Source organism: Pseudorca crassidens, chromosome 6 (assembly GCF_039906515.1).
Source record: "Pseudorca crassidens isolate mPseCra1 chromosome 6, mPseCra1.hap1, whole genome shotgun sequence".
Lineage (NCBI taxonomy): Eukaryota > Metazoa > Chordata > Mammalia > Artiodactyla > Delphinidae > Pseudorca > Pseudorca crassidens.
The window spans coordinates 7,137,692-7,158,035 of record NC_090301.1 but is presented as its reverse complement, the minus strand read 5'-3'; the positions used below and the strand labels follow the sequence as shown (position 1 = coordinate 7,158,035).

Genomic DNA, 20,344 nt, shown 5'->3' with positions numbered 1-20,344 from the left:
TACAAAAAAAATTGGCAAAGGTGCTTTTCCTCAGAGCCATTTATAGAGATAATTCTTCAATATTTACTTCAGTTTCTTCTTTGGTATTGATTTATTCTTATTTTCTATCTCCTCTCATGTTACTTTAAAAAAAATTTTATTTTAATGAAGTATAGTTGATTTCTATACACATTCTTTTTCATATTCTTTTCCATTATGGTTTATCACAGAATATTGTATATAGTTCCCTGTGCTCTACATTTGGACCTTGTTGTTTTCAGGTTACTTTTGATAAGTTATATATATTTTTCAGTAAACAGTTCGTTTGTTGAGATTTTTCAAAGTTTCTGGCATACAGTTATTGATGGTTTTCTATAATTTTAAGGTTTCTCTTTTATTGCTGTGGCTACCTTCCTTTACTCATTACTGGTCTTGCTTACTAGTTGTGTTGGCCAGGATCCCAGCAGGGAATAGATGGCATAATCGAAAGGGGTGCTAGGCGTAGGGATGGTGAAGCAGCCTGGGACCGGCAACCACAGGAAGCTATTTCCACTCCTGGCCCTGAATAGGCAGGGCCATCTGATTTGACCCCTGGCCCCCAGTGGAGGAACTCAGCCACTGCTGATCTGCAGCAGGTGGGGTGGGGTCTGGGGAACAGATACCACTATCTCACCGTCCTCTCACTCTGTCAGTGCCTCCCATTAGCTAAACCTTGGTGAAGCGGCACATACAGGTCAGCCTGCTGGACACAGGGCAGGTGGAGAAGGATAGAGAGTGGGTCTACTGGGGGTCGGAGGGGAGGGTGAAGGAACAATGGCCAGCTCACTTGCACTGTTTTCTTTTTGCTCTTCTGTTTGTCAGAGGGTTATTCATTTAATTTTCTGCATTTCAGGTCATATGCTCTTAGATTTATTTATCTGTTCTGCTTTTCTTTTTATATTAGAAAACTACCTGTGCGTTCAGGAACCCCTACTGTATATATGTTTGAGGACAGAGCTATGTCTTCTATATTTCTCATCTTCCCTCTCCTTCTGCACCGATTTTCTCAGATTTATCTTCTTCCTTGTTGAAGTTCTCCAGAACATGAAGCTGCTATTTACTGCCTCTCTTGTGGTGGTTAATGCTGACTGTAGGACTCTAGGTTTTTCACTTCTGATCAGTTCTTCTTATCTCATGTTGCTCAGTTTTCACAATTGATTTTTCCAGTTTCAGAAGTACAATTGTCTCTTAAATCTTACTGAGTTCGCAAGTCAGATTTCTACAGAATGTGTTATTTTCTTTTTTTCTTTTTGCAGCGATTTTATGTAACAAGGACGTATCACTTTGAGTTCTTAGAAAAATGATACCCTTCCTTTTGAGTGGTGATGTTTTCAGTAAGTCTGGTGATTTTTCTTTTCCAACAAAGAATTGTCAGGAAAAATTTGATCAGTTTTTTTTTTTTTTTTTTAGAGATTGGAGTGGGTTTCTGCCTGAATCTTCTTCCCAAAGATAAAAGGATCAGCAGGGATGGGGATGGGAGCCCCCGATCCAGGATCCACCTGATGGGATTGAGTGATGGGGGTGTGGTGTGTTGCACGGATAAGGGGGTTTCCTCCCAGGGGTCTCATGAGAAGAACCCTCTGGACCCAGAGGCTGCTGGGGTAGGTGCTGGGCCGGTCCCTGATGACACTGTAGACGTCTCACCCCCAGTCCAGGCAGGCCACCTGGACTGCCTCCTCTTGCTTCTGACCTGATGGCTTCTTTTTCTCACTCTTTGGCTGGGATTCTTTGAGGTTTGGGTGGTGAACTGTGAACACCCTTGGTTCCTAGGGCATACGCACGTTTTCTCTTATCTCTACATGGGGTCCAAGTGGCTTTTTTTTTTTAACATCTTTATTGGAGTATAATTGCTTAACAATGGTGTGTTAGTTTCTGTTTTATAACAAAATGAATCAGCTATATGTATACATATGTCCCCATACCTCCTCCCTCTTGCGTTTCCCTCCCACCCTCCCTATCCCACCCATCTAGGTGGTCACAAAGCACCGAGCTGATCTCCCTGTGCTATGCGGCTGCTTCCCACTAGCTCTCTATTTTACCTTTGGGAGTGTGTATATGTCCATGCCACTCTCACTTCTTCCCAGCTTACCCTTCTCACTCCCCATGTCCTCAAGTCCATCCTCTACGTCTGCATCTTTATTCCTCTCCTGCCCCTAGGTTCTTCAGAACCATTTTTTTTTTTAGATTCCATATATATGTGTTAGCATACGGTATTTGTTTTTCTCTTTCTGACTTACTTCACTCTGTACGACAGACTCTAAGAGGTCCATCCACCTCACTACAAATAACTGAACTTCGTTTCTTTTTATGGCTGAATAATATTCCATTGTATGTATGTGCCACATATTCTTTATCCATTCATCTGTTGATGGACACTTAGGTTGCCTCCATGACCTGGCTATTGTAAATAGAGCTGCAGTGAACATTTTTTTCAATGTCTCTTTTTCAATTACGGTACATGTCTCTTTTTCAATTACGGTTTTCTTAGGGTATGTGCCCAGTAGTGGGATTGCTGGGTCGTATGGTAGTTCTACTTTTAGTTTTTTAAGAAACCTCCATACTGTTCTCCATAGTGGCTGTATCAATTTACATTCCCACCAACAGTGCAAGAGGGTTCCCTTTTCTCCACACCCTCTCCAGCGTTTATTGTTTGTAGATTTTTGTGATGATGGCCATTCTGACTGGTGTGAGGTGATAACTCATTGTGGTTTTGATTTGCATTTCTCTAATGATTAGTGATGTTGAACATCCTTTCATGTGTTGGTTGGCAGTCTGTGTATCTTCTTTGGAGAAATGTCTGTTTAGGTCTTCTGCCCATTTTTGGTTTGGGTTGTTTGCTTTTTCAATATTGAGCTGCATGAGCTGCTTGTATATTTTGGAGATTAATCCTTTGTCAGTTACTTCGTTTGCAAATATTTTCTCCCATTCTGAGTATTGTCTTTTTATCTTGTTTATGGTTTCCTTTGCTGTGCAAAAGCTTTGAAGTTTCGTTAGGTCCCATTTGTTTATTTTTGTTTTTATTTCCTTTCTCTAGGAGGTGGGTCAAAAAGGATCTTGCTGTGATTTATGTCATAGAGTGTTCTGCCTATGTTTTCCTCTAAGAGTTTTATAGTGTTTGGCCTTACGTTTAGGTCTTTAATCCATTTTGAGTTTATTTTTGAGTATGGTGTTAGGAAGTGTTCTAATTTCATTCTTTTACATGTAGCTGTCCAGTTTTCCCAGCACCACTTATTGAAGAGGCTGTCTTTTCTCCATTGTATATTCTTTCCTCCTTTATCAAAGATAAGGTGACCATATGTGCATGGGTTTATCTCTAGGCTTTCTATCCTGTTCCATTGATCTATATTTTTATTTTTGTGCCAGTACCATACTGTCTTGATTACTGTAGCTTTGTAGTATAGTGGCTATTCGGGGTCTTTTGTGTTTCTGTACAAATTGTGGAATTTTTTGTTCTAGTTCTGTGAAAAATGCCACTGGTAGTTTGATAGGGATTGCATTGAATCTGTAGATTGCTTTGGGTAGTATTGTCATTTTCACAATGTTGATTCTTCCAGTCCAAGAACATGGTATTTCTCTCCATCTGTTTGTATCATCTTTAATTTCTTTCATCAGTGTCTTATAGTTTTCTGCATACAGGTCTTTTGTCTCCTTAAGTAGGTTTATTCCTAGGTATTTTATTCTTTTTGTTGCAATGGCAAATGGGAGTGTTTCCTTAATTTCTCTTCCAGATTTTTCATCATTAGTGTATAGGAATGCAAGAGATTGTGTACACTAATTTTGTATCCTGCTACTCTACCAAATTCATTGATTAGCTCTAGTACTTTTCTGGTGGCATCTTTAGGATTCTCTATGTATAGCATCATGTCATCTGCAAACAGTGACAGTTCTACTTCTCTCTGATTTGGATTCCTTTTATTTCCTCTTCTTCTCTGATTGCTGTCACTAAAACTTCCAAAACTATGTTGAATAATAGTGGTGAGAGTGGGCAACCTTGTCTTGTTCCTGATCTTAGAGAAAATGGTTTCAGTTTTTCACCATTGAGAACGATGTTGGCTGTGGGTTTGTCATATATGGCCTTTATTATGTTGAGTTAGGTTCCCTCTATGCCTACTTTCTTGAGAGTTTTTATCATAAATGGGTGTTGAATTTTGTCAGAAGCTTTTTCTGCATCTATTGAGATGATCATATGGTTTTTTATCCTTCAGTTTGTTAACATGGTGTATCACATTGATTTGCATATATTGAAGAATCCTTGCATTCCTGGAATAAACCCCACTCGATCATGGTGTATGATCCTTTTAATGTGCTGTTGGATTCTGTTTGCTAGTATTTTGTTGAGGATTTTTACATCTATGTTCATCAGTGATATTGGCCTGTAGTTTTCTTTTTTTGTGACATCCTTGTCTGGTTTTGGTATCAGGATGATGGTGGCCTCATAGAATGAGTTTGGGAGTGTTCCTTCCTCCACAATTTTTTGGAAGAGTTTGAGAAGAATGGGTGTTAGCTCTTCTCTAAATGTTTGATAGAATTCTCCTGTGGAGACATCTGGTCCTTTTGTTTGTTGGAAGATTTTTAATCACTGTTTCAATTTCATTACTTGTGATTGGTCTGTTCATATTTTCTACTTCTTCCTGGTTCAGTCTTGGAAGGTTATCCCTTTCTAAGAATTTGTCCGTTTCTTCCAGGTTGTCCATTTTATTGGCATAGTGTTGCTTGAAGTAATGTCTCATGATCCTTTGTATTTCTGCAGTGTCAGTTGTTACTTCTTTTTCATCTCTAATTCTGTTGATTTGAGTCTTCTCCCTTTTTTTCTTGATGAGCCTGGCTAAAGGTTTATCAATTTTGTTTATCTTCTTAAAGAACCAGCTTCTAGTTTTATTGGTCTTTGCTGTTGTTTCCTTCATTTCTTTTATATTTATTTCTGATCTGATTTTTATGGTTTCTTTCCTTTTGCTACTTTGGGGTTTTTTTGTTCTTCTTTCTCTAATTGCTTTAGGTGTAAGGTTAGGTTGTTTATTTGAGATTTTTCTTGTTTCTTGAGGTAGGATTGTATTGCTATAAACTTCCCTCTTAGAACTGCTTTTGCTGCATCCCATAGGTTTTGCGTCATCGTGTTTTCATTGTCATTTGTTTCTAGGTATTTTTTGTTTTCCTCTTTGGTTTCTTCAGTGATCTCTTAATTATTTAGTAGCATATTGTTTAGCCTCCATGTGTTTGTATTTTTTACAGTTTTTTTCTGTAACTGATATCTTGTCTCATAGCGTTGTGGTCGGAAAATATACTTGATATGACGTCAATTTTCTTAAATTTACCAAGGCTTGATTTGTGACCCAAGATATGATCTATCCTGGAGAATGTTCCATGCACACTTGAGAAGAAATTGTACTCTGTTGTTTTTGGATAGAATGTCCTATGAAGATCAATTAAGTCCATCTTATTTAATGTGTCATTTAAAGCTTATGTTTCCTTATTTATTTTCATTTTGGATGATCTGTCCATTGGTGAAAGTGGGGTGTCAAAGTCCCCCACTATTAGCGTGTTACTGTCAATTTCCTCTTTTATGGCTCTTAGCATTTGCCTTATGTATTGAGGTGCTCCTATGTTGGGTGCATAAATATTTACAATTGTTGTATCTTCTCCTTGGATTGATCTCTTGATCATTATGTAGTGTCCTTCTTTGTCTCTTGTAATAGTCTTTATTTTAAAGTCTATTTTGTCTGATATGAGAATTGCTACTCCAGCTTTCTTTTGATTTCCATTTGCATGGAATATCTCTTTCCATCCCCTCACTTTCAGTCTGTATGTGTCCCTAGGTCTGAAGTGGGTCTCTTGTAGACAGCATACATACGGCTCTTTTTCTGTATCCATTCAGCCAGTCTATGTCTTTTGGTTGGAGCACTTAATTCATTTACATTTAAGGTAATTATTGATTTGTATGTTCCTATTACCATTTTCTAAATTGTTTTGGTTTGTTTTTGTAGGTTTTTTCCTTCTCTTGTTTTTCCTGTCTAGAGAAATTCCTTTAGCATTTGTTGTAAAGCTGGTTTGGTGGTGCTGAATTCTCTTAACTTTTGCTTGTCTGTAAAGGTTTTAACTTCTCTGTTGAATCTGAATGAGTTCCTTGCTGGGTAGAGTAATCTTGGTTGTAGGTTTTTCCCTTTCCTCACTTTAAATATGTCCTGCCACTCCCTTCTGGCTTGCAGAGTTTCTGCTGAGAGATCAGCTGTTAACCTTATGGGGATTCCCTTGTATGTTATTTGTTGCTTTTCCCTTGTTGCTTTTAATATTTTTTCTTTGTATTTAATTTTTGATAGTTTGATTAATATATGTCTCGGCATGTTTCTCTTTGGGTTTATCCTGTATGGGACTCTCTGCGCTTCCTGGACTTGGGTGGCTATTTCCTTTCTCATGTTTGGGAAGTTTTCAACTATAATCTCTTCAAATAGTTTCTCAGACCCTTTCTTTTTCTCTTCTTCTTCTGGGACCCCTATAATTTGAATGTTGGTGCATTTAATGACGTCCCAGATGTCTCTGAGACTCAGTTCTCAGTCCTCAGTTCTTTTCATTCTTTTTTCTTTCTTCTGCTCCCTGGCAGTTGTTCCCACCATTTTATCTTCCAGCTCACTTATCCGTTCCTTGCCTCAGTTAGTCTGCTATTGATTCCTTCTAGAGTACTTTTCATTTCAGTTATTGTGTTTTTCATCACTGTTTGTTTTCTCTTTAGTTCTTCTGGATCCTTGTGAAATGTTTCTTGTGTTTTCTCCATTCTGTTTCCGAGATTTTGGATTATCTTTACTATCATTACTCTGAATTCTTTTTCCGGGTAGGTTACCTATCTTGTCCTCATTTGTTTGGTCTTGTAGGTTTTTACCTTTCTCCTTCATCTGTAACATTTTTTTTTGTTGTTTCTTTTCTTTTTTTGATGGGTGGGGCTGTGTTCCTCTCTTACTGGTTGTTTGGCCTGAGGCATCCAGCCCTGGAGTTTGCAGGCAGTTGGATAAAGCAGTGTCTTGGTGCTGAGATTAGGACCTCTGGGAAGCCTCCCTCTGGTTAATATTCTCTGGGGTCTGAGATTCTCTATTAGTCCAGCCATTTGGACTCGGAGTTCCCACCATAGGAGCTCAGGCCCGACCTCCGGCCTGGGAACTAAGATCCTGCAAGCTGATTGGCACAGCAAAACAAAAAAAAAAAACCAAAACAAACAAACAAAAGGAGAAGTACAATATCAAAGAATAAAATTAGAAAGATAAAAAATATATTAGGAAAAATAAAAATATAATTGAAACAACTGGTCACTGGGGGTTCCTCCTGTCCCCTTAGGTGTCCGTGGTCCCCCACCAGTGCCTGGTAGGTGCCCTAGCTGTGCGGAGACATGAAGTACACATCCTCCTAGTCTGCCATCTTGACTCCCCAGGTGGCTTTTTTGAATGCAGAGTTTCCAACCCTTGTTCTCCCATCCCATCTTGTCCAGATGTTTGCAACACTCAAGCAAGAAAAAAAGAGAAAACACGTACAAACAATTAGAAATTAGAACTGAAATATAATGAGTTACAAAGGAGTTTAAAAAACAGCTATAGAACATGCTAAGCAGATCAGCAGAGTGAGACAGACACTAATGAGGCTCTCGAATTTCAGAGTTTGATTTCTCTCTCTCTCTCTCTCTCTCTTTCTCTCCCCATGGGGCTCACCGTGGTAAAGGATGCTCTGGGCATGCATGTCAGTGGTTATTTGGCTAGGAAGAGCCACACGGAAGTAGTAGTTTTATCTGAGAGAATGAATAAAATGCCATGAAGTAGTTTCTTCCTATTTCCATTTGCTTATCCTTTTATATTTGAGCAAAGCTTCCCAAACCATGATTTGAAAGTGCCCTTCCTGGGGGAAGCATCTTCCTGCTGAGAACAGTGTAGGCACCTGTAGTCACCCAGCAGCTGTTGGGAGTCACATGGGAAATTTGCTGTAGGTACCACTGCATTTGAGAGTGGAGTAATCTCATACGGACCAGGGACACGGGAGACTGGGATGGCCCAGGACCATCCCAACCTGGGTGTCCAGCGGGAACATTTCTAACACGCTCGCCCTGAAATGTGACCCAATCACTAGAAGGAGTAGCAGCTGAGGACTGTTGTCAGCACCCTAAATTTTTACTAAATCACCATAAAGAGGTGGGAAAGGCCTGGATGGAAGCCATTGCCCCCAATGAGCACACTGTCTGCATTATGTTCCAGTGCAGTGGTTGTCAAAGATGATTTAGTTGTGGAATCTTCACTTTAAACATTTTACATGGAAGATTTTGTGGGTGCCTGTGTGTGCATGTGTGTGTGCTTATGTGTATATGTGTATGTTATGTATCTGTATATGTGTATGCACATGTATGTATATGTATACGTTTATGCGTGTAGGACCAGGGTGAAGTGCAGCTGCTGGTGAGTGCAGGAGGCCAAGGGGTGCCCCCCTCCACCTCCCTGCAGAGTCCCCAACACCCCATGGCATGCTTTCCCAGGGGTTGTGTGTGGCAGGGGTGGTGGTGGTGGTGACACTCTATGCTTTCCCTTAAAGATCTACTGATTTGGCCCCAGGGATGACGTGGGGGCCCCACGCATTGGAGATGCTGAGATATTACTATCTAAGGGGAAAGTATCCTCTTTTCCCATTGTGCTAGCTTTTGAATTCTCATCTGTTTGAGTAGTATGGAGCTGTTTCTTTGTTTCAGTGTTGCTAGAACATCTCTGAAAAAGCCATGAAGGCTTGTCTGCCACACTTGATTAACTAAAGGGTCTTCCTGTTCTGTACGCTGTCTCTGTGCCTTTCCTGGTGACTCTGTGTTCTTTCTTTCTTTCTGTTTACAAGCTGATGTTTGGGGCCTGTTCAGTCTCTTCCACAAAGAAGAACCTAGGGGTAAGATGGAAATAAAGACACAGACCTACTAGAGAATGGACTTGAGGATATGGGGAGGGGGAAGGGTAAGCTGTGACAAAGTGAGGGAGAGGCATGGACATATATACACTACCAAACGTAAGGTAGATAGCTAGTGGGAAGCAGCCGCATAGCACAGGGAGATCAGCTCGGTGCTTTGTGACTACCTAGAGGGGTGGGATAGGGAGGGTGGGAGGGAGGGAGACGCAAGAGGGAAGAGATATGGGAACATATGTATATGTATAACTGATTCACTTTGTTATAAAGCAGAAACTAACACACCATTGTAAAGTAATTATACTCCAATAGAGATGTTTAAAAAAAAAATTAGCTGCCCTCACCCAAATAGGGCACCGTTCTCCCCTGGCCTTATTTGCATATCTACAGGAGGAAGTGTCACGAGAACAAGCAGTGAAAGATAAGAGCAGAGCAGACTTCCAGCTGTCCTCCGTGTGTAGGCGCCTGGCAGGCTCTGCAAAGAGGGTTGAGGCTGCAGGGGATGGGGATGGGGGAGTTAGGCTGGGGTCTGTGATGGTTCCCTGCTTCCCGGAACATCTGCAGGAGGTGAGGTGGTACTAGACTACGGATTCATCCTGGCCATCTCTGAGATAAGCCAATTGTGGTGTCAGTTCAGGCTCTAAAGACAGGAAGGGGAGTGGAAAGACGGGAATTAAAGGGATCAGAGGAAGAGAGGAAATTTTCCTATGAGAAACGAAGAGACATGTGGAAGTGAAATTACCCAAAACATTCTCCAAAACTTTCTTTTAACATTCATTGTTTCAAAAGGCTTTAAAAATTGTAAAATTAACTACTTAAAATTGTAAAACTTCTACACAGCTAAAAAGAAAATAAATCAGTAAACACTGTTAAAAATAAATAACTCCAAAATATATTGTAGTATATTTCAAAGTCTTATGAATAAGTAAGCAAAAGATGATTTTAAAAATGTGAGACAAAGACATGAAAAGGAATTCATGGGAAAAGAAATACAAATAGTGAAACATATGAGAACACGTCAACCTTTCTCATAAAGAAAGGCAAATTAAAGCAAGCCATCATTTTTCTTTCACCTCTCAGATTTGCAAAAGATTAAAATGTCTGATAACAGCCAGTTGGCAGGGTGTGGGGAAATAGACTCTTTCATATCCGGTTAGCAGGAGACACAATGTGAGAACTTCATTGGAAGGCAATTGTTCATCTCTATCAAAATATAAGGTGCCTGCGTCCTTCAGCCCAGCTCTTCTTCTTCTAGTGATTTATCCACGATCTCTAAGAAATGTCAGCACATGTAGTGTTCAGTGTGTTGCAGGCATTCTTCTAAATGCTTAATCTACACAACGGGTAGATGTTGTTTTATCATTCTCCCCTTTTTACTGGTGGGGAAACTAAAACTCTGGATTCATCAGTGTACACAAGAGGTAGGAACAGAGATGTTCACTACAGCATTATTTATAATAGTAAAAAGCCCCAAATAACTACCTGTCCATCACTGTAGTGTAAAATGAACAATGGCATGGCCACACGGTAGAACATGACTTAGGCAGATTGCTAATGTTTTTTTGGTGAAAAACAGCAAATTTCAGAACAACGTATATAGTATGATGTTATTTGCATTTAAAAGATATGCATATATAAGTTTGTGTGTATGTTTAAACATTTTGGAATGATTTACAAGAAGGAGTAGGAACTCTAAGGAACTCATAGGAGCCGGGGAAGGAGACATTTATTTTTCATTTTATATCTTTCCATGTGGTCTTAAATTTTTTAAATTAGTGTATAATTTTAAAATCTAGTTAAACAATACCATAAATGTTTAGGACTGGGCACATAGGAGGGGTTAAATGAATGAAACTTTTGTACTGAATCATCTCCTTGATCGCAGAAACAACATGAGCGTCTGTGAGCTGGAGTGTGGCCCCTGCCTGGGGGTCCAGCAGGGGTGGGCAAGTTTTCAAGGTCTGTGAGAATCCCAAGTGGGGGAAATGGGGGCAGGGAGGTTATGGTGGGTGAGAGAACAGACCAGCCATTTCAACTGAGAGTGTAAGACCCAAGTAGCGTTCTCCCAAACTCCTTATGCCTGTGGGCTCGGCAGCCGAGCCAGTGGACCTCCGTGGCCATCTGCTGTCACCAGGCTTCTGTAGGCTGGGTCCCCCACCTGGACCACCCACCAATGGGCCCCTTTCCCAAGGTGGTCAGACTTGACAACTCCCACTTCCTCTCAAAGCTTTTAGGAGAATAAAAAGTAGCTCTTCTTCCTTCTCACATTGGAGACCTCTGGACCAGAGGAAGGTTGAGCTTCTGGAAAGAAAAGAGAATCCGAAATTCCTTGCACTTCTGCGTTAGAAGCAACCCTAAGGCTCACCCACCTGCTGCTGGGAAAATCTGGGTCTCTGAAGGGATGGTGGCTGGCCTTTGGGAGGATGAACCCATGGGACACAGTCTCCAGGAGAGGCAGCCACAGGGGGTAGCGGAGCTCCGTCCAAAGCTGACTGAGCTTTGCCCTGCCAGTGCCGCCCCTCTGTGGCAGTGCCCACCACCCATTCGGCATGTTCCCGCCATGCTCAGCCCCACTGGAGTCTCATTTCTTCTTGAAACACCCCTTCTGGCTCCATTCATTTGGCCAACATGACAGCCCAGAGGTTTAGGAAGCCCTTTCAGATGGCGGACTCCTCTAAATCAGACCACACAGCTAGCTGTCAAGCGCCAACGTACATCACGTCCCAGAGATCCCACCCGCCTTTTCCTGAGGCTCCTTGAGTGCTGGGGGGGTGGGGAGTGGACAAGCAACCCTGACTTTGCCCAGGATTGCTTGATGTCCAGAAAAAGGAATGCATAGGTTCTAATTCAGCATTTGGTCTATTTCAGGTACCGGAATTGCGTTTACACTTACAGGATTCTGTCCAATGAAGATGATAAATTCACTGTTCAGGTAAGTCTTTTAGAAACTTTGAAATCTGACCCTGACTGGAACGTATATTGGCAGAGAAGGAGTGAAAAAGAGGAAGAAGGGAAGAAAGCAGGTGCCCCAAGCCGCCTAGACACGGGGGCTTGTCTTTCTCCTAGAAGAACCTGGGTGGCGTTGCTTAGCGGGTAGACTGTGACCCTGCAAAGGGACCTGCCCCGGGACATGATGGAGCAGACACAGCAGATGTTATCTGTGTTCATGGGTGTGAAGGGGAAATACCAGAAAGGAGGATACTCAGAGACCAAGGACAAGTGACTGTGGCTTGTTGGTTGTTTTCTTCAGTGCATTCAAATGCGTGACAGTAAGTGGGCCAGGAAGGAGAGAAGGGAGGGTACTTGTGGGAGAACAGATCGTAGTTTCTGAGGGGTTAGAAGACTGCCCTAAGGATTAGCATGAGATAATATCTTTCAATTTGTAGAGATCTGTTCTGTCAGAGGCTGATGCTCATGGCATCTGATTTCACTGTGTAAAGTCCAAACGTGTAAAACTTGCATTAAAGGTTAAAGAGCGAATTCCCTGGCAGCCCAGTGGTTAGGACTCGGTGCTTTCACTGCCGTGGCCCCGGGGTTCGATCCCTAGTCAGGGAACTAAGATCCCGCAAGCAGTGTAACGTGGCCAAAAAAGAAAGAAAAAAAAAGTTTAAAGAAAGCCATACTAGGTGCGCCAAGTCCGGGAAGACCACCTTCCATACAGTTTGCGTGACAAACACCACGGGTGTTGTGTGACCACAATGCATGACAACCAAGTGATGTGGAGGCCAGGGGAGCTATATGTAATCTGGCTGCACCAAGAGAGCAGGGGGTGGGCAGGAAAAAGGGGGTGATGCTCTCGGTGTCCACGGTGGGAGCAGAGGAGTCACACTCAGCTCTTGAGCCCTTCGTGAGAGGCACCCACAGGCAGAGTGCCCCACCCACGTGCCAAGCAGAGCAGCCAGGATAGAGAAGGGTTGGGACACCGTGTCGTGGAGAAGCAGCGACAGAGTCTGTGGGGTTTAGTTGGAAAGAAAGTAGAGGTGGAAGGGGCGAGGTGGCGTGTAATCACTGATTCCGGAGGTGAAGGGAACAATGCATTTTGTGCAGAAGTCGGATGCAGCGGTACAGACGGAGCTGGAATCAAGGGCAGGACAATAGGCAGGTCCCTGGGGCACAAGTCACTGGAAATGTGTCAAGAGGGAGTTGTGTTGAGTAGAAAGCTTCTGGGAGACTATTTATGGGGATCAAAGAAATCATTTCAGTGAGCCACTTGGGACAGAGATAGAGACCTCGGGGCCACACGTGAGCCAACCCAGGTGATCACGACGCTGCCTTCTTGGAGGCTGGGGCTGTGCTGCAGGGCTTCCCTGGGGATGCAAGTTTGGGCTCAAGCAGAATTGCTTCATGTCCTAGAGGTCAGGCTGAGCGCTGCTTCTGGCTTCTTCGTCCTTCCTGTACATACATGCATCTGCACTGGTATCTAAAGAGCATTCATTGGAATGTTTTTGGATCGTCTAGGATGCCCGCATGTCTCAGCCTCGGCACCAGGGACAAACGTTGGTACCTTAATGTTGGACGGTTCTTTCAAGACTTGGCAACCACTCATCAGTGGGATGGCTGCCTCTCCTATGGGCTCCTCACCCATCAGGGATGAGACCGCCTGAAGGGAGGCCTGCCTGGGGCAGGCAGTGGGGCTCAATGGCCTCGAATTTTTTCCAAGTCTAGGACTGCATGAACTTTCCCACAGAGGTTGGCGTCCTTGATAGGTGGTTTGCTGAAAGGAGTCTAAACTCTCTTAAGTTAAAAGTTAGTTGGTGCTTTTGATCTTTTTTCCCCTTGTGGTTTTCTTCTATTCCTTCAAAGGGAAGAAGAATTTAAGTATGACTAGGCCTTAAGCTGGAAAAGACATGACTTTGTGGCTTCTATAGAGTTTGTACGCACGGCTTGTATACGTCTAGACTGCGTCTAGGTCTGTTCCCTCTGGCCTTTACCTCTTGCTGCTGTGGCGTCGCATGTTCCTGGGAATGGCTGCCAGTCCTGCAGCAGCTGGGGCCTCATCAGGCTTTGGGGGTTGAAAAGAACAGAGACTTGCTTTGGCTAACTTATGCAAGGGGGGCGGGCGGCCCTGGTGGAGATGCTCGGTGCAAGGAGGGAGAAGGCTGGGGCCTGGGACCAGAAGGGGTGGGGCCCTGCAGCCCAGGTGCTACCTGCCACGACTCAGCCCTTCTCAGTGGGTCTGCCCTTCCCCACCAGCAGGCTCACTCCTGAGTTGCCAGTCCCAAGAGGGAGTACGGTTGGCTCGGCCCCATCAACAGCTTCCTCTGCAGGGGCCCTTTCAGGTCTGTGTATGGAGCAGGGGCCCGCGCACAGCTCGTAGAAGGGGGTAGAGTTGTGGGGACAGAGCATGGTTACCTGGGCCCACACTCAGCCAGGGTGGTGGGCAGGCAGGTGTCACAGAAGAGCTGGCACCCTGCTAGACGGGTCTGCCCCCGACCCCGGCACTGGGCCCGGGACCTCCTTGGTGGCCAACACCAGGTAACCAGGGGACAGGGAGCTGGGGGACCTAGGCAATTTTCACTCTTAAGGATACACCTTCCTATAAAAATACAGCACCTCACGAGATGATCAGAGTAGCTATGCACCCACGAGCAGGTTAACGCACGCGCACTGTTAGGCCGCGTCTCCGGGTTGTCGAGCCCCAGCAGTTACCGTTCGGGGTTTATTTTAAATCCAGTTCCTCTTTTCATGTTGAGGCAAAACCTCATACTCTTTTCTGAGCTTAGCCACAGTTTCTAAATAACTCAGTCCTTACACCTGAATCTGTTTGGTGCTACCAGAATAGGAGGCTCCCCGCATAAGAATCTGGCCTGAAACGTTGCCAAGTGAAGCAGCAGAAGCTTTCATCTTATTCTAATTACCTTATAGCTCTTCTCACTGGGGCCTCTGGCTTTCTGACAAAACCAAAGAGCCACTCGGTCTTCATTCCTTGCAGAGCGACCTCATGAAGTCGACCGCGGGTTGTGGCCCGTGACAGTCCATGAGGCTCAGGAAGGGGAGCGATCCTGACGCCTGGTTACTTCGTTCTCACTCCACCTTTCTCTGACTTACAAAAAATCAGAGATGGGAGGGAAGTGTGTAAGCTGTAACTTCATTCAACCCCCGTGCTTTAAGCATGGACGTGGCTGAGCCCTGCAGAAGCAAGGCCTCGGGCCCCGTCTCCAGACCTGCCCGGCTAAGCCGTCTTTCTTGGACCCCAGAAAGTGTGTCCAAACCCAGCTAGGTGTTGAATCCCTTAGAGAAGGACAGACTCTGCCCCAGGAGGACAGGGAGACAGGGAGAGGTAGCCTCTCAAAGGGAGAGCCCTCTTTTACTGCCACCGTTGTAAATATTGATAACGTTTGATCACACGTAACATTTGGCCTTTGGGCTAAATCAGTGAGGCACCTGGAACTCAAGCAGACCACCCTGTTCCCAGCTGGTTCAAGTCAAGAGTGTGCCAGCCATGCGGCCTTGGGCGAGAGTGTGACTCTACTGGAAAGTGGGAATCACACACATGCCTCCCAGGGTGCGTGTAAAATACCCAGCCCCGGGGAGTGGCCGGCGTCGGGGAGCTGCATGGCCGTTACCGTCTTTATTTGCTGTGAGAGGGAACAGACCTCCAAAGGGACGATGGCATCTGTGAACCAGCATAAGTCAGTTCTACCTTGTGCTCCACTGAGGGAGGAGGGAAGAATGGCGGGAAATGGGATGGAAAGAGAAGGAGAAAGACAATGAAGAGAGAGGAAAGAAGGAAGGACCGAATGAAAGAGGGAAAAGGAGAGAAGGAAAGAGAAAGCTAAGAGGGAGGAAGAAAAAGTGAAGGAAGAACGAGGGAGGGGTAGAGGTGAGTGGGGTGGGCAGTTCTGACAGAAGAAAAGATGGAAACAGGCGTGGGGCACAGAGGCAGCAGAGAAGGGGAGGGGAAGGGACACAGGCGGTGTTCTAGAAGGTTCTAGGCAGTGACTAGGGGTGGCAGGAAGGGGGCAGTTTTCATGGCAATCAGGCTCCCTCAGCTCTGCTTCTTGGGCTGTGGATTTCCACAGTTTTCTCAGCAGCCCGTGGATTTGTTAAGTAGCTGTTCAACAGCCACCCTTGACCCTGAGAATCTTCCAGACTGGAGGCTGAGCTGCCGGTGCTGGGGGTGGGCAGGGCTCTGAGCGCCACCCTGTGAGGCCAGAGGAAGGCGGGTGCGCCCAGCCCTTCAGCCTTGAGTTTCCCGCACCGAGAGTGTGGGTTTCTCATAAGGCCCAGACTCCCTCCCCGCCGTGGACAGGGAAGTGGCACTCCCTGGAATGAACTCTGAGGCTTCCACTGCCTTTTGCAATGACCCTCCTCCCTGGGACATCAAGGCCCAAGTTCAAGGCGGGACGTGCAGTCCTGATGGGCCAGCTTGAGCAGAACTGAGGGGAGGGCCGAGGGCGGTCACGTAAACGGCCCGACGCCACAGTCCAAGTGGATGGGGCCCTTCGGCTCCATTCCTACGACCCTTCAACTCTTGCTGTTTTTCTCACATCCTTCCTACCAAGAAGAATAAAGCAGAAAATAAAAACTGCCCCTGGCCCCCCATCACAGCGATACATTCGCTACAAACTCCCTGTGTTTTCTCAGCGTTGAGATTCTGCGCAGGATATTGACTGTTGAAATCAAGAGCGGAACACGCACATGTTTTAGGGCAAGTTTAGGTGAAGAGGGAATTGGAAACCATGAGCCTCACAGACTCTCGGTCTCCTTTCCCCATTTAGAAGAAAACCCCGGCGCTTTGAGCTGTTCGGGTGAGAGACTCATGACTCAGTTCCTGCTCCCCGATGGTGGCTGTCACGTTGCTCTGGGCAGTGTGGCTTTTGGAGAGAGAAAACAAAACAACTTTCTAAAAGCCGTTCCGTCACAAGTGTCCAGGAGGGTTGACGGTTGAGCCATTGTTATTAAGCTCAGGAAGAGGGTGGCAGCTGTTACTGTTCTGAGTGGTCACCAAGTGAAGTAAAGATTCCGTCTGAGCTGCCGGGCGAAGGATGTGGCTCGAGAACACACTTCCTGACATTGCACAAGAGGGAGCAGAAGAGGCACAGGCGACAGAAGCCATACGCGGCCGGGGCCACGTCGCAGGACTCCGCGGCCATGCTTGAGGGCAGGGGGCCCGGCAGGCCCCACAGAGGCCAAGCAGTCCCTTTAGGCCATCGCTGCCACATTCTAGAAGCGTGCATTTTAATGTAATTTCATCTCAGTTCATTTTAGTTTAACCTGCTGTAGAGCAAGGACAGGTCTGTTTTCCAAGCTTCTGAATATCTCAGAACATTTTCCAGTTGCCTTCAGATTGAAAAGGAAATTTGATGGAGATGAAATTCTTGGGGACCAAATTTCCCCTCAAAATTCTATAGAGGTGGTGTTCTACTGCTGTCAGAAATTTATGAGTTACAAATAGCCCCAGATACAAACTCCAAGGTCAAGCTGGTACCAGTCCCACTATAGGGAACCAGGCTTTTTCCTTGTTTTGAGTTGAAGCTGGTGGGGATTCTTCACCACCCTTATCATTTTCCTTTCATCAGTAGTTCTGGGAATGTGTTCAGCCTTTTCGCTTTGCAAACCTGGGTCTTTCTTTGGCTCAGAAGACTTTTCTTCTGTTTGGTCTTTGAGTAAGTTTTGTGGGGTTTTTTGTTTTGTTTTGTTTTAATTAATTTATTTATTTGGCTGTGCCGGGTCTTAGCTGTGGCATGCGAGATATTTAGTTGTGGTACGCGGGACGTAGTTCCCTGACCAGGGATTGAACCCGGGCCCCCTGCATTGGGAGCACAGAGTCTTAACCACTGGACCACCAGGGAAGTCCCTTGAGTAAGTCTTTATTCCAGCTCTTCTGGTTTCTATTTGCCCTCTCTACCTCCAAATGACTGTCTTTACTCTTCCCCCCTCCCCGCTGGCCATGTTGTCCCTGCTTCTCATGCTCCAAGACTTCTAGTCCACCTTGCCACAGGACATGGGACCATTTCCTCTTTGTTGCCCGAAGCAGAGCCCACATGGGGACCAACGCTAGCTGTGGTTGGTGGGTTTAGGTACAGGGATAATGTAATATAATGTAATTGATAGGAGTAGGATGCACTAGTAACCAATGAGATGTGAAGGGAAGTGTTCCACGGGGCTTCTGGTAAAGATTTCTTTTGTCTTAGAAGGAGACCCAAGGATGAAATGGTCCCTTTTCTACCTTTGGAAGCTGGCGTAGGATGTGATAGCTGGGGCTGCTGCTGCCACCTTGCAACCAGGAGGGGAAGTAGCTGGAAAGGGAGGCCAGTATGCAGAGGACAGAGCAGGAAGATGAAATGAACCTGGGTCCTCAATGATGCCATTGAATTAACCAAGCAGAATTAACCAGCCTGGTCATTGCCTGGCCTCTAGACTTCCTGTTTGTGAGATAATTAATTCCTCTTTGTTCAAGTAGTTGCATTGGGGTTCTCTGTTACCTGCAGCAAAAAGTACCTTAATATGCAAACGTTTGGCCTATCCTCAGGGAATTTCAAAAGAGGAAAAGAAAGTTTTTAACTGAACATCAAGTTTCACTGCACCAGAAGCTCATAATCCATGATCTGACACTCATATCCCCGACTCGCCCCTCTCTTCAGCCGTGGCCTGCGCCGTGTTGCCAGGCCCGATCCAATCCCGCTCAGACACTTGCAGTGACTTGTCTCCATGCCCCACATCCTAGGGGTCGATACCCCTTTCTCCAGCTCTAACCAGAAAAAGCATAAAAACCAATCAATATTTTAGCAACAACTTGCTTCTTGCAGAATGGTTTAGCGTCTTCTCTCAACTTCGCTCTCAAGATCAGGTTCTGGGTCTAACCTTAGTACATTAAGAGGCTACTTAAAGCTACCCAACAGAAGAGAGTCTTTCCTCTAACAAAATAATCCCAGAAATAAAGACGCAGACGTAGAGAATGGACTTGAGGACACAGGGAGGGGGAAGGGTAAGCTGGGACGAAGTGAGAGAGAGGCATGGACTTACATATACTACCAAATGTAAAATAGATAGCTAGTGGGAAGCAGCCGCATAGCACAGGGAGATCAGCTCAGTGCTTTGTGACCACCTAGAGGGGTGGGATAGGGAAGGTGGGAGGGAGACGCAAGAGGGAGGGGATGTCGGGATATATGTATATGTATAGCTGATTCACTTTGTTATACAGCAGAAACTAACACACCATTGTAAAGCAATTTTACTCCAATAAAGATGTTTAAAAAAAGAAAAGAGAAGAAAAGAAAAGAATCCCTAATTACTCCATAAAAATATCTACCTGCTTCCTGCCGCCCACCTACGGCTCCCGAACCCCTTACCTTCCTTTACCTTCTTCATGGCACTTGTAAGTACCTGACTTTATATACTTATTAATTGATTTTTGTACTGCCAGTCTTAGAACTGTTCCTGGCATATAGTGGGCACTCAGTAGATATTTACTGAATGAATTAATTCTGCTGACACCCTTAAGAATGTAGAACTGGGCTCCCCTGGTGGCGCAGTGGTTGAGAGTCCGCCTGCCGATGCAGGGGACATGGGTTCGTGCCCCGGTCCGGGAAGATCCCACATGCCGCGGAGCGGCTGGGCCCGTGAGCCATGGCCTCTGAGCCTGCGTGTCCGGAGCCTGTGCTCCGCAACAGGAGAGGCCACAACAGTGAGAGACCCGCGTACCGCAAAAAAAAAAAAAAATGTAGAACGACTGTGTGTTTCACTTAAAATTAGGACCTGATTTGCCCTTGCTGCTGTTATCATTCTTAACTGGGTCCGCACTATCCACCATAGCTACTGACTTGGCACTCGTTTTTCATTCCTTGTCAATTGCCTCTGCATCCTGGGCAGGTTCTCTGTTCCACAGTCTTCGTTTTGCTGTCACTCCCTCCCATGTGGATTTTAATGTCACCACGGAGTTTTCCGTGTTGGAGCCAGCCTGCATTATTGGCTGAGCTCCCTCTTTAACTGGTGCTGTTGTCTGTTCATCTCTCCCATTTTCTTCTTGTGGATTTTCACTTCTGGGTCAGAAAGGCCTTGCCTTTTCACATCCATGTGATGATGTCAGATGCTTCCCAGGATGTTTTACTAGTTCCTGCAGCAGAGGATTGAGAGAAGCCTTCCTCTGGGTCTTATTCTCTCCAGCCCCCATTTCCTCATCTGAACTATGGGGATGATGGCATCACTCATGGAGGGAGAGTTCCAGGACCAGAGATGGTTTATGTGAAGCACGCAGTGCCAGACATGTGCGTAACCCAATGAGTGATGGTTTAACGATAACTAGGAAGTGGGGAGAGAGGCACGGAGGCCGGTCAGCTGAGCAACACCCAGGCGAACTATGCAGGCAGAAGCCCAGGCCTGCGGACTGAGGACACCAGGCTCAGGGGAGGGAGAAAGTGCTGACACTTGGGGACACAAAAGATTCAGGAGTCCTGAGACTGGTACATGATAG

General features: G+C 45.2%; 1 protein-coding gene across 1 annotated transcript in view; it reads left to right on the top strand.

The window, feature by feature from the left end:
* Positions 1–20,344, top strand: part of INPP5D (inositol polyphosphate-5-phosphatase D) — a 131,938-nt gene that overhangs the window by 9,597 nt on the left and 101,997 nt on the right. The window contains exon 2 of the mRNA XM_067740198.1: positions 11,797–11,860. Coding sequence (XP_067596299.1) covers positions 11,797–11,860 — 64 coding nt within the window. The remainder of the gene's footprint in view (positions 1–11,796; positions 11,861–20,344) is intronic.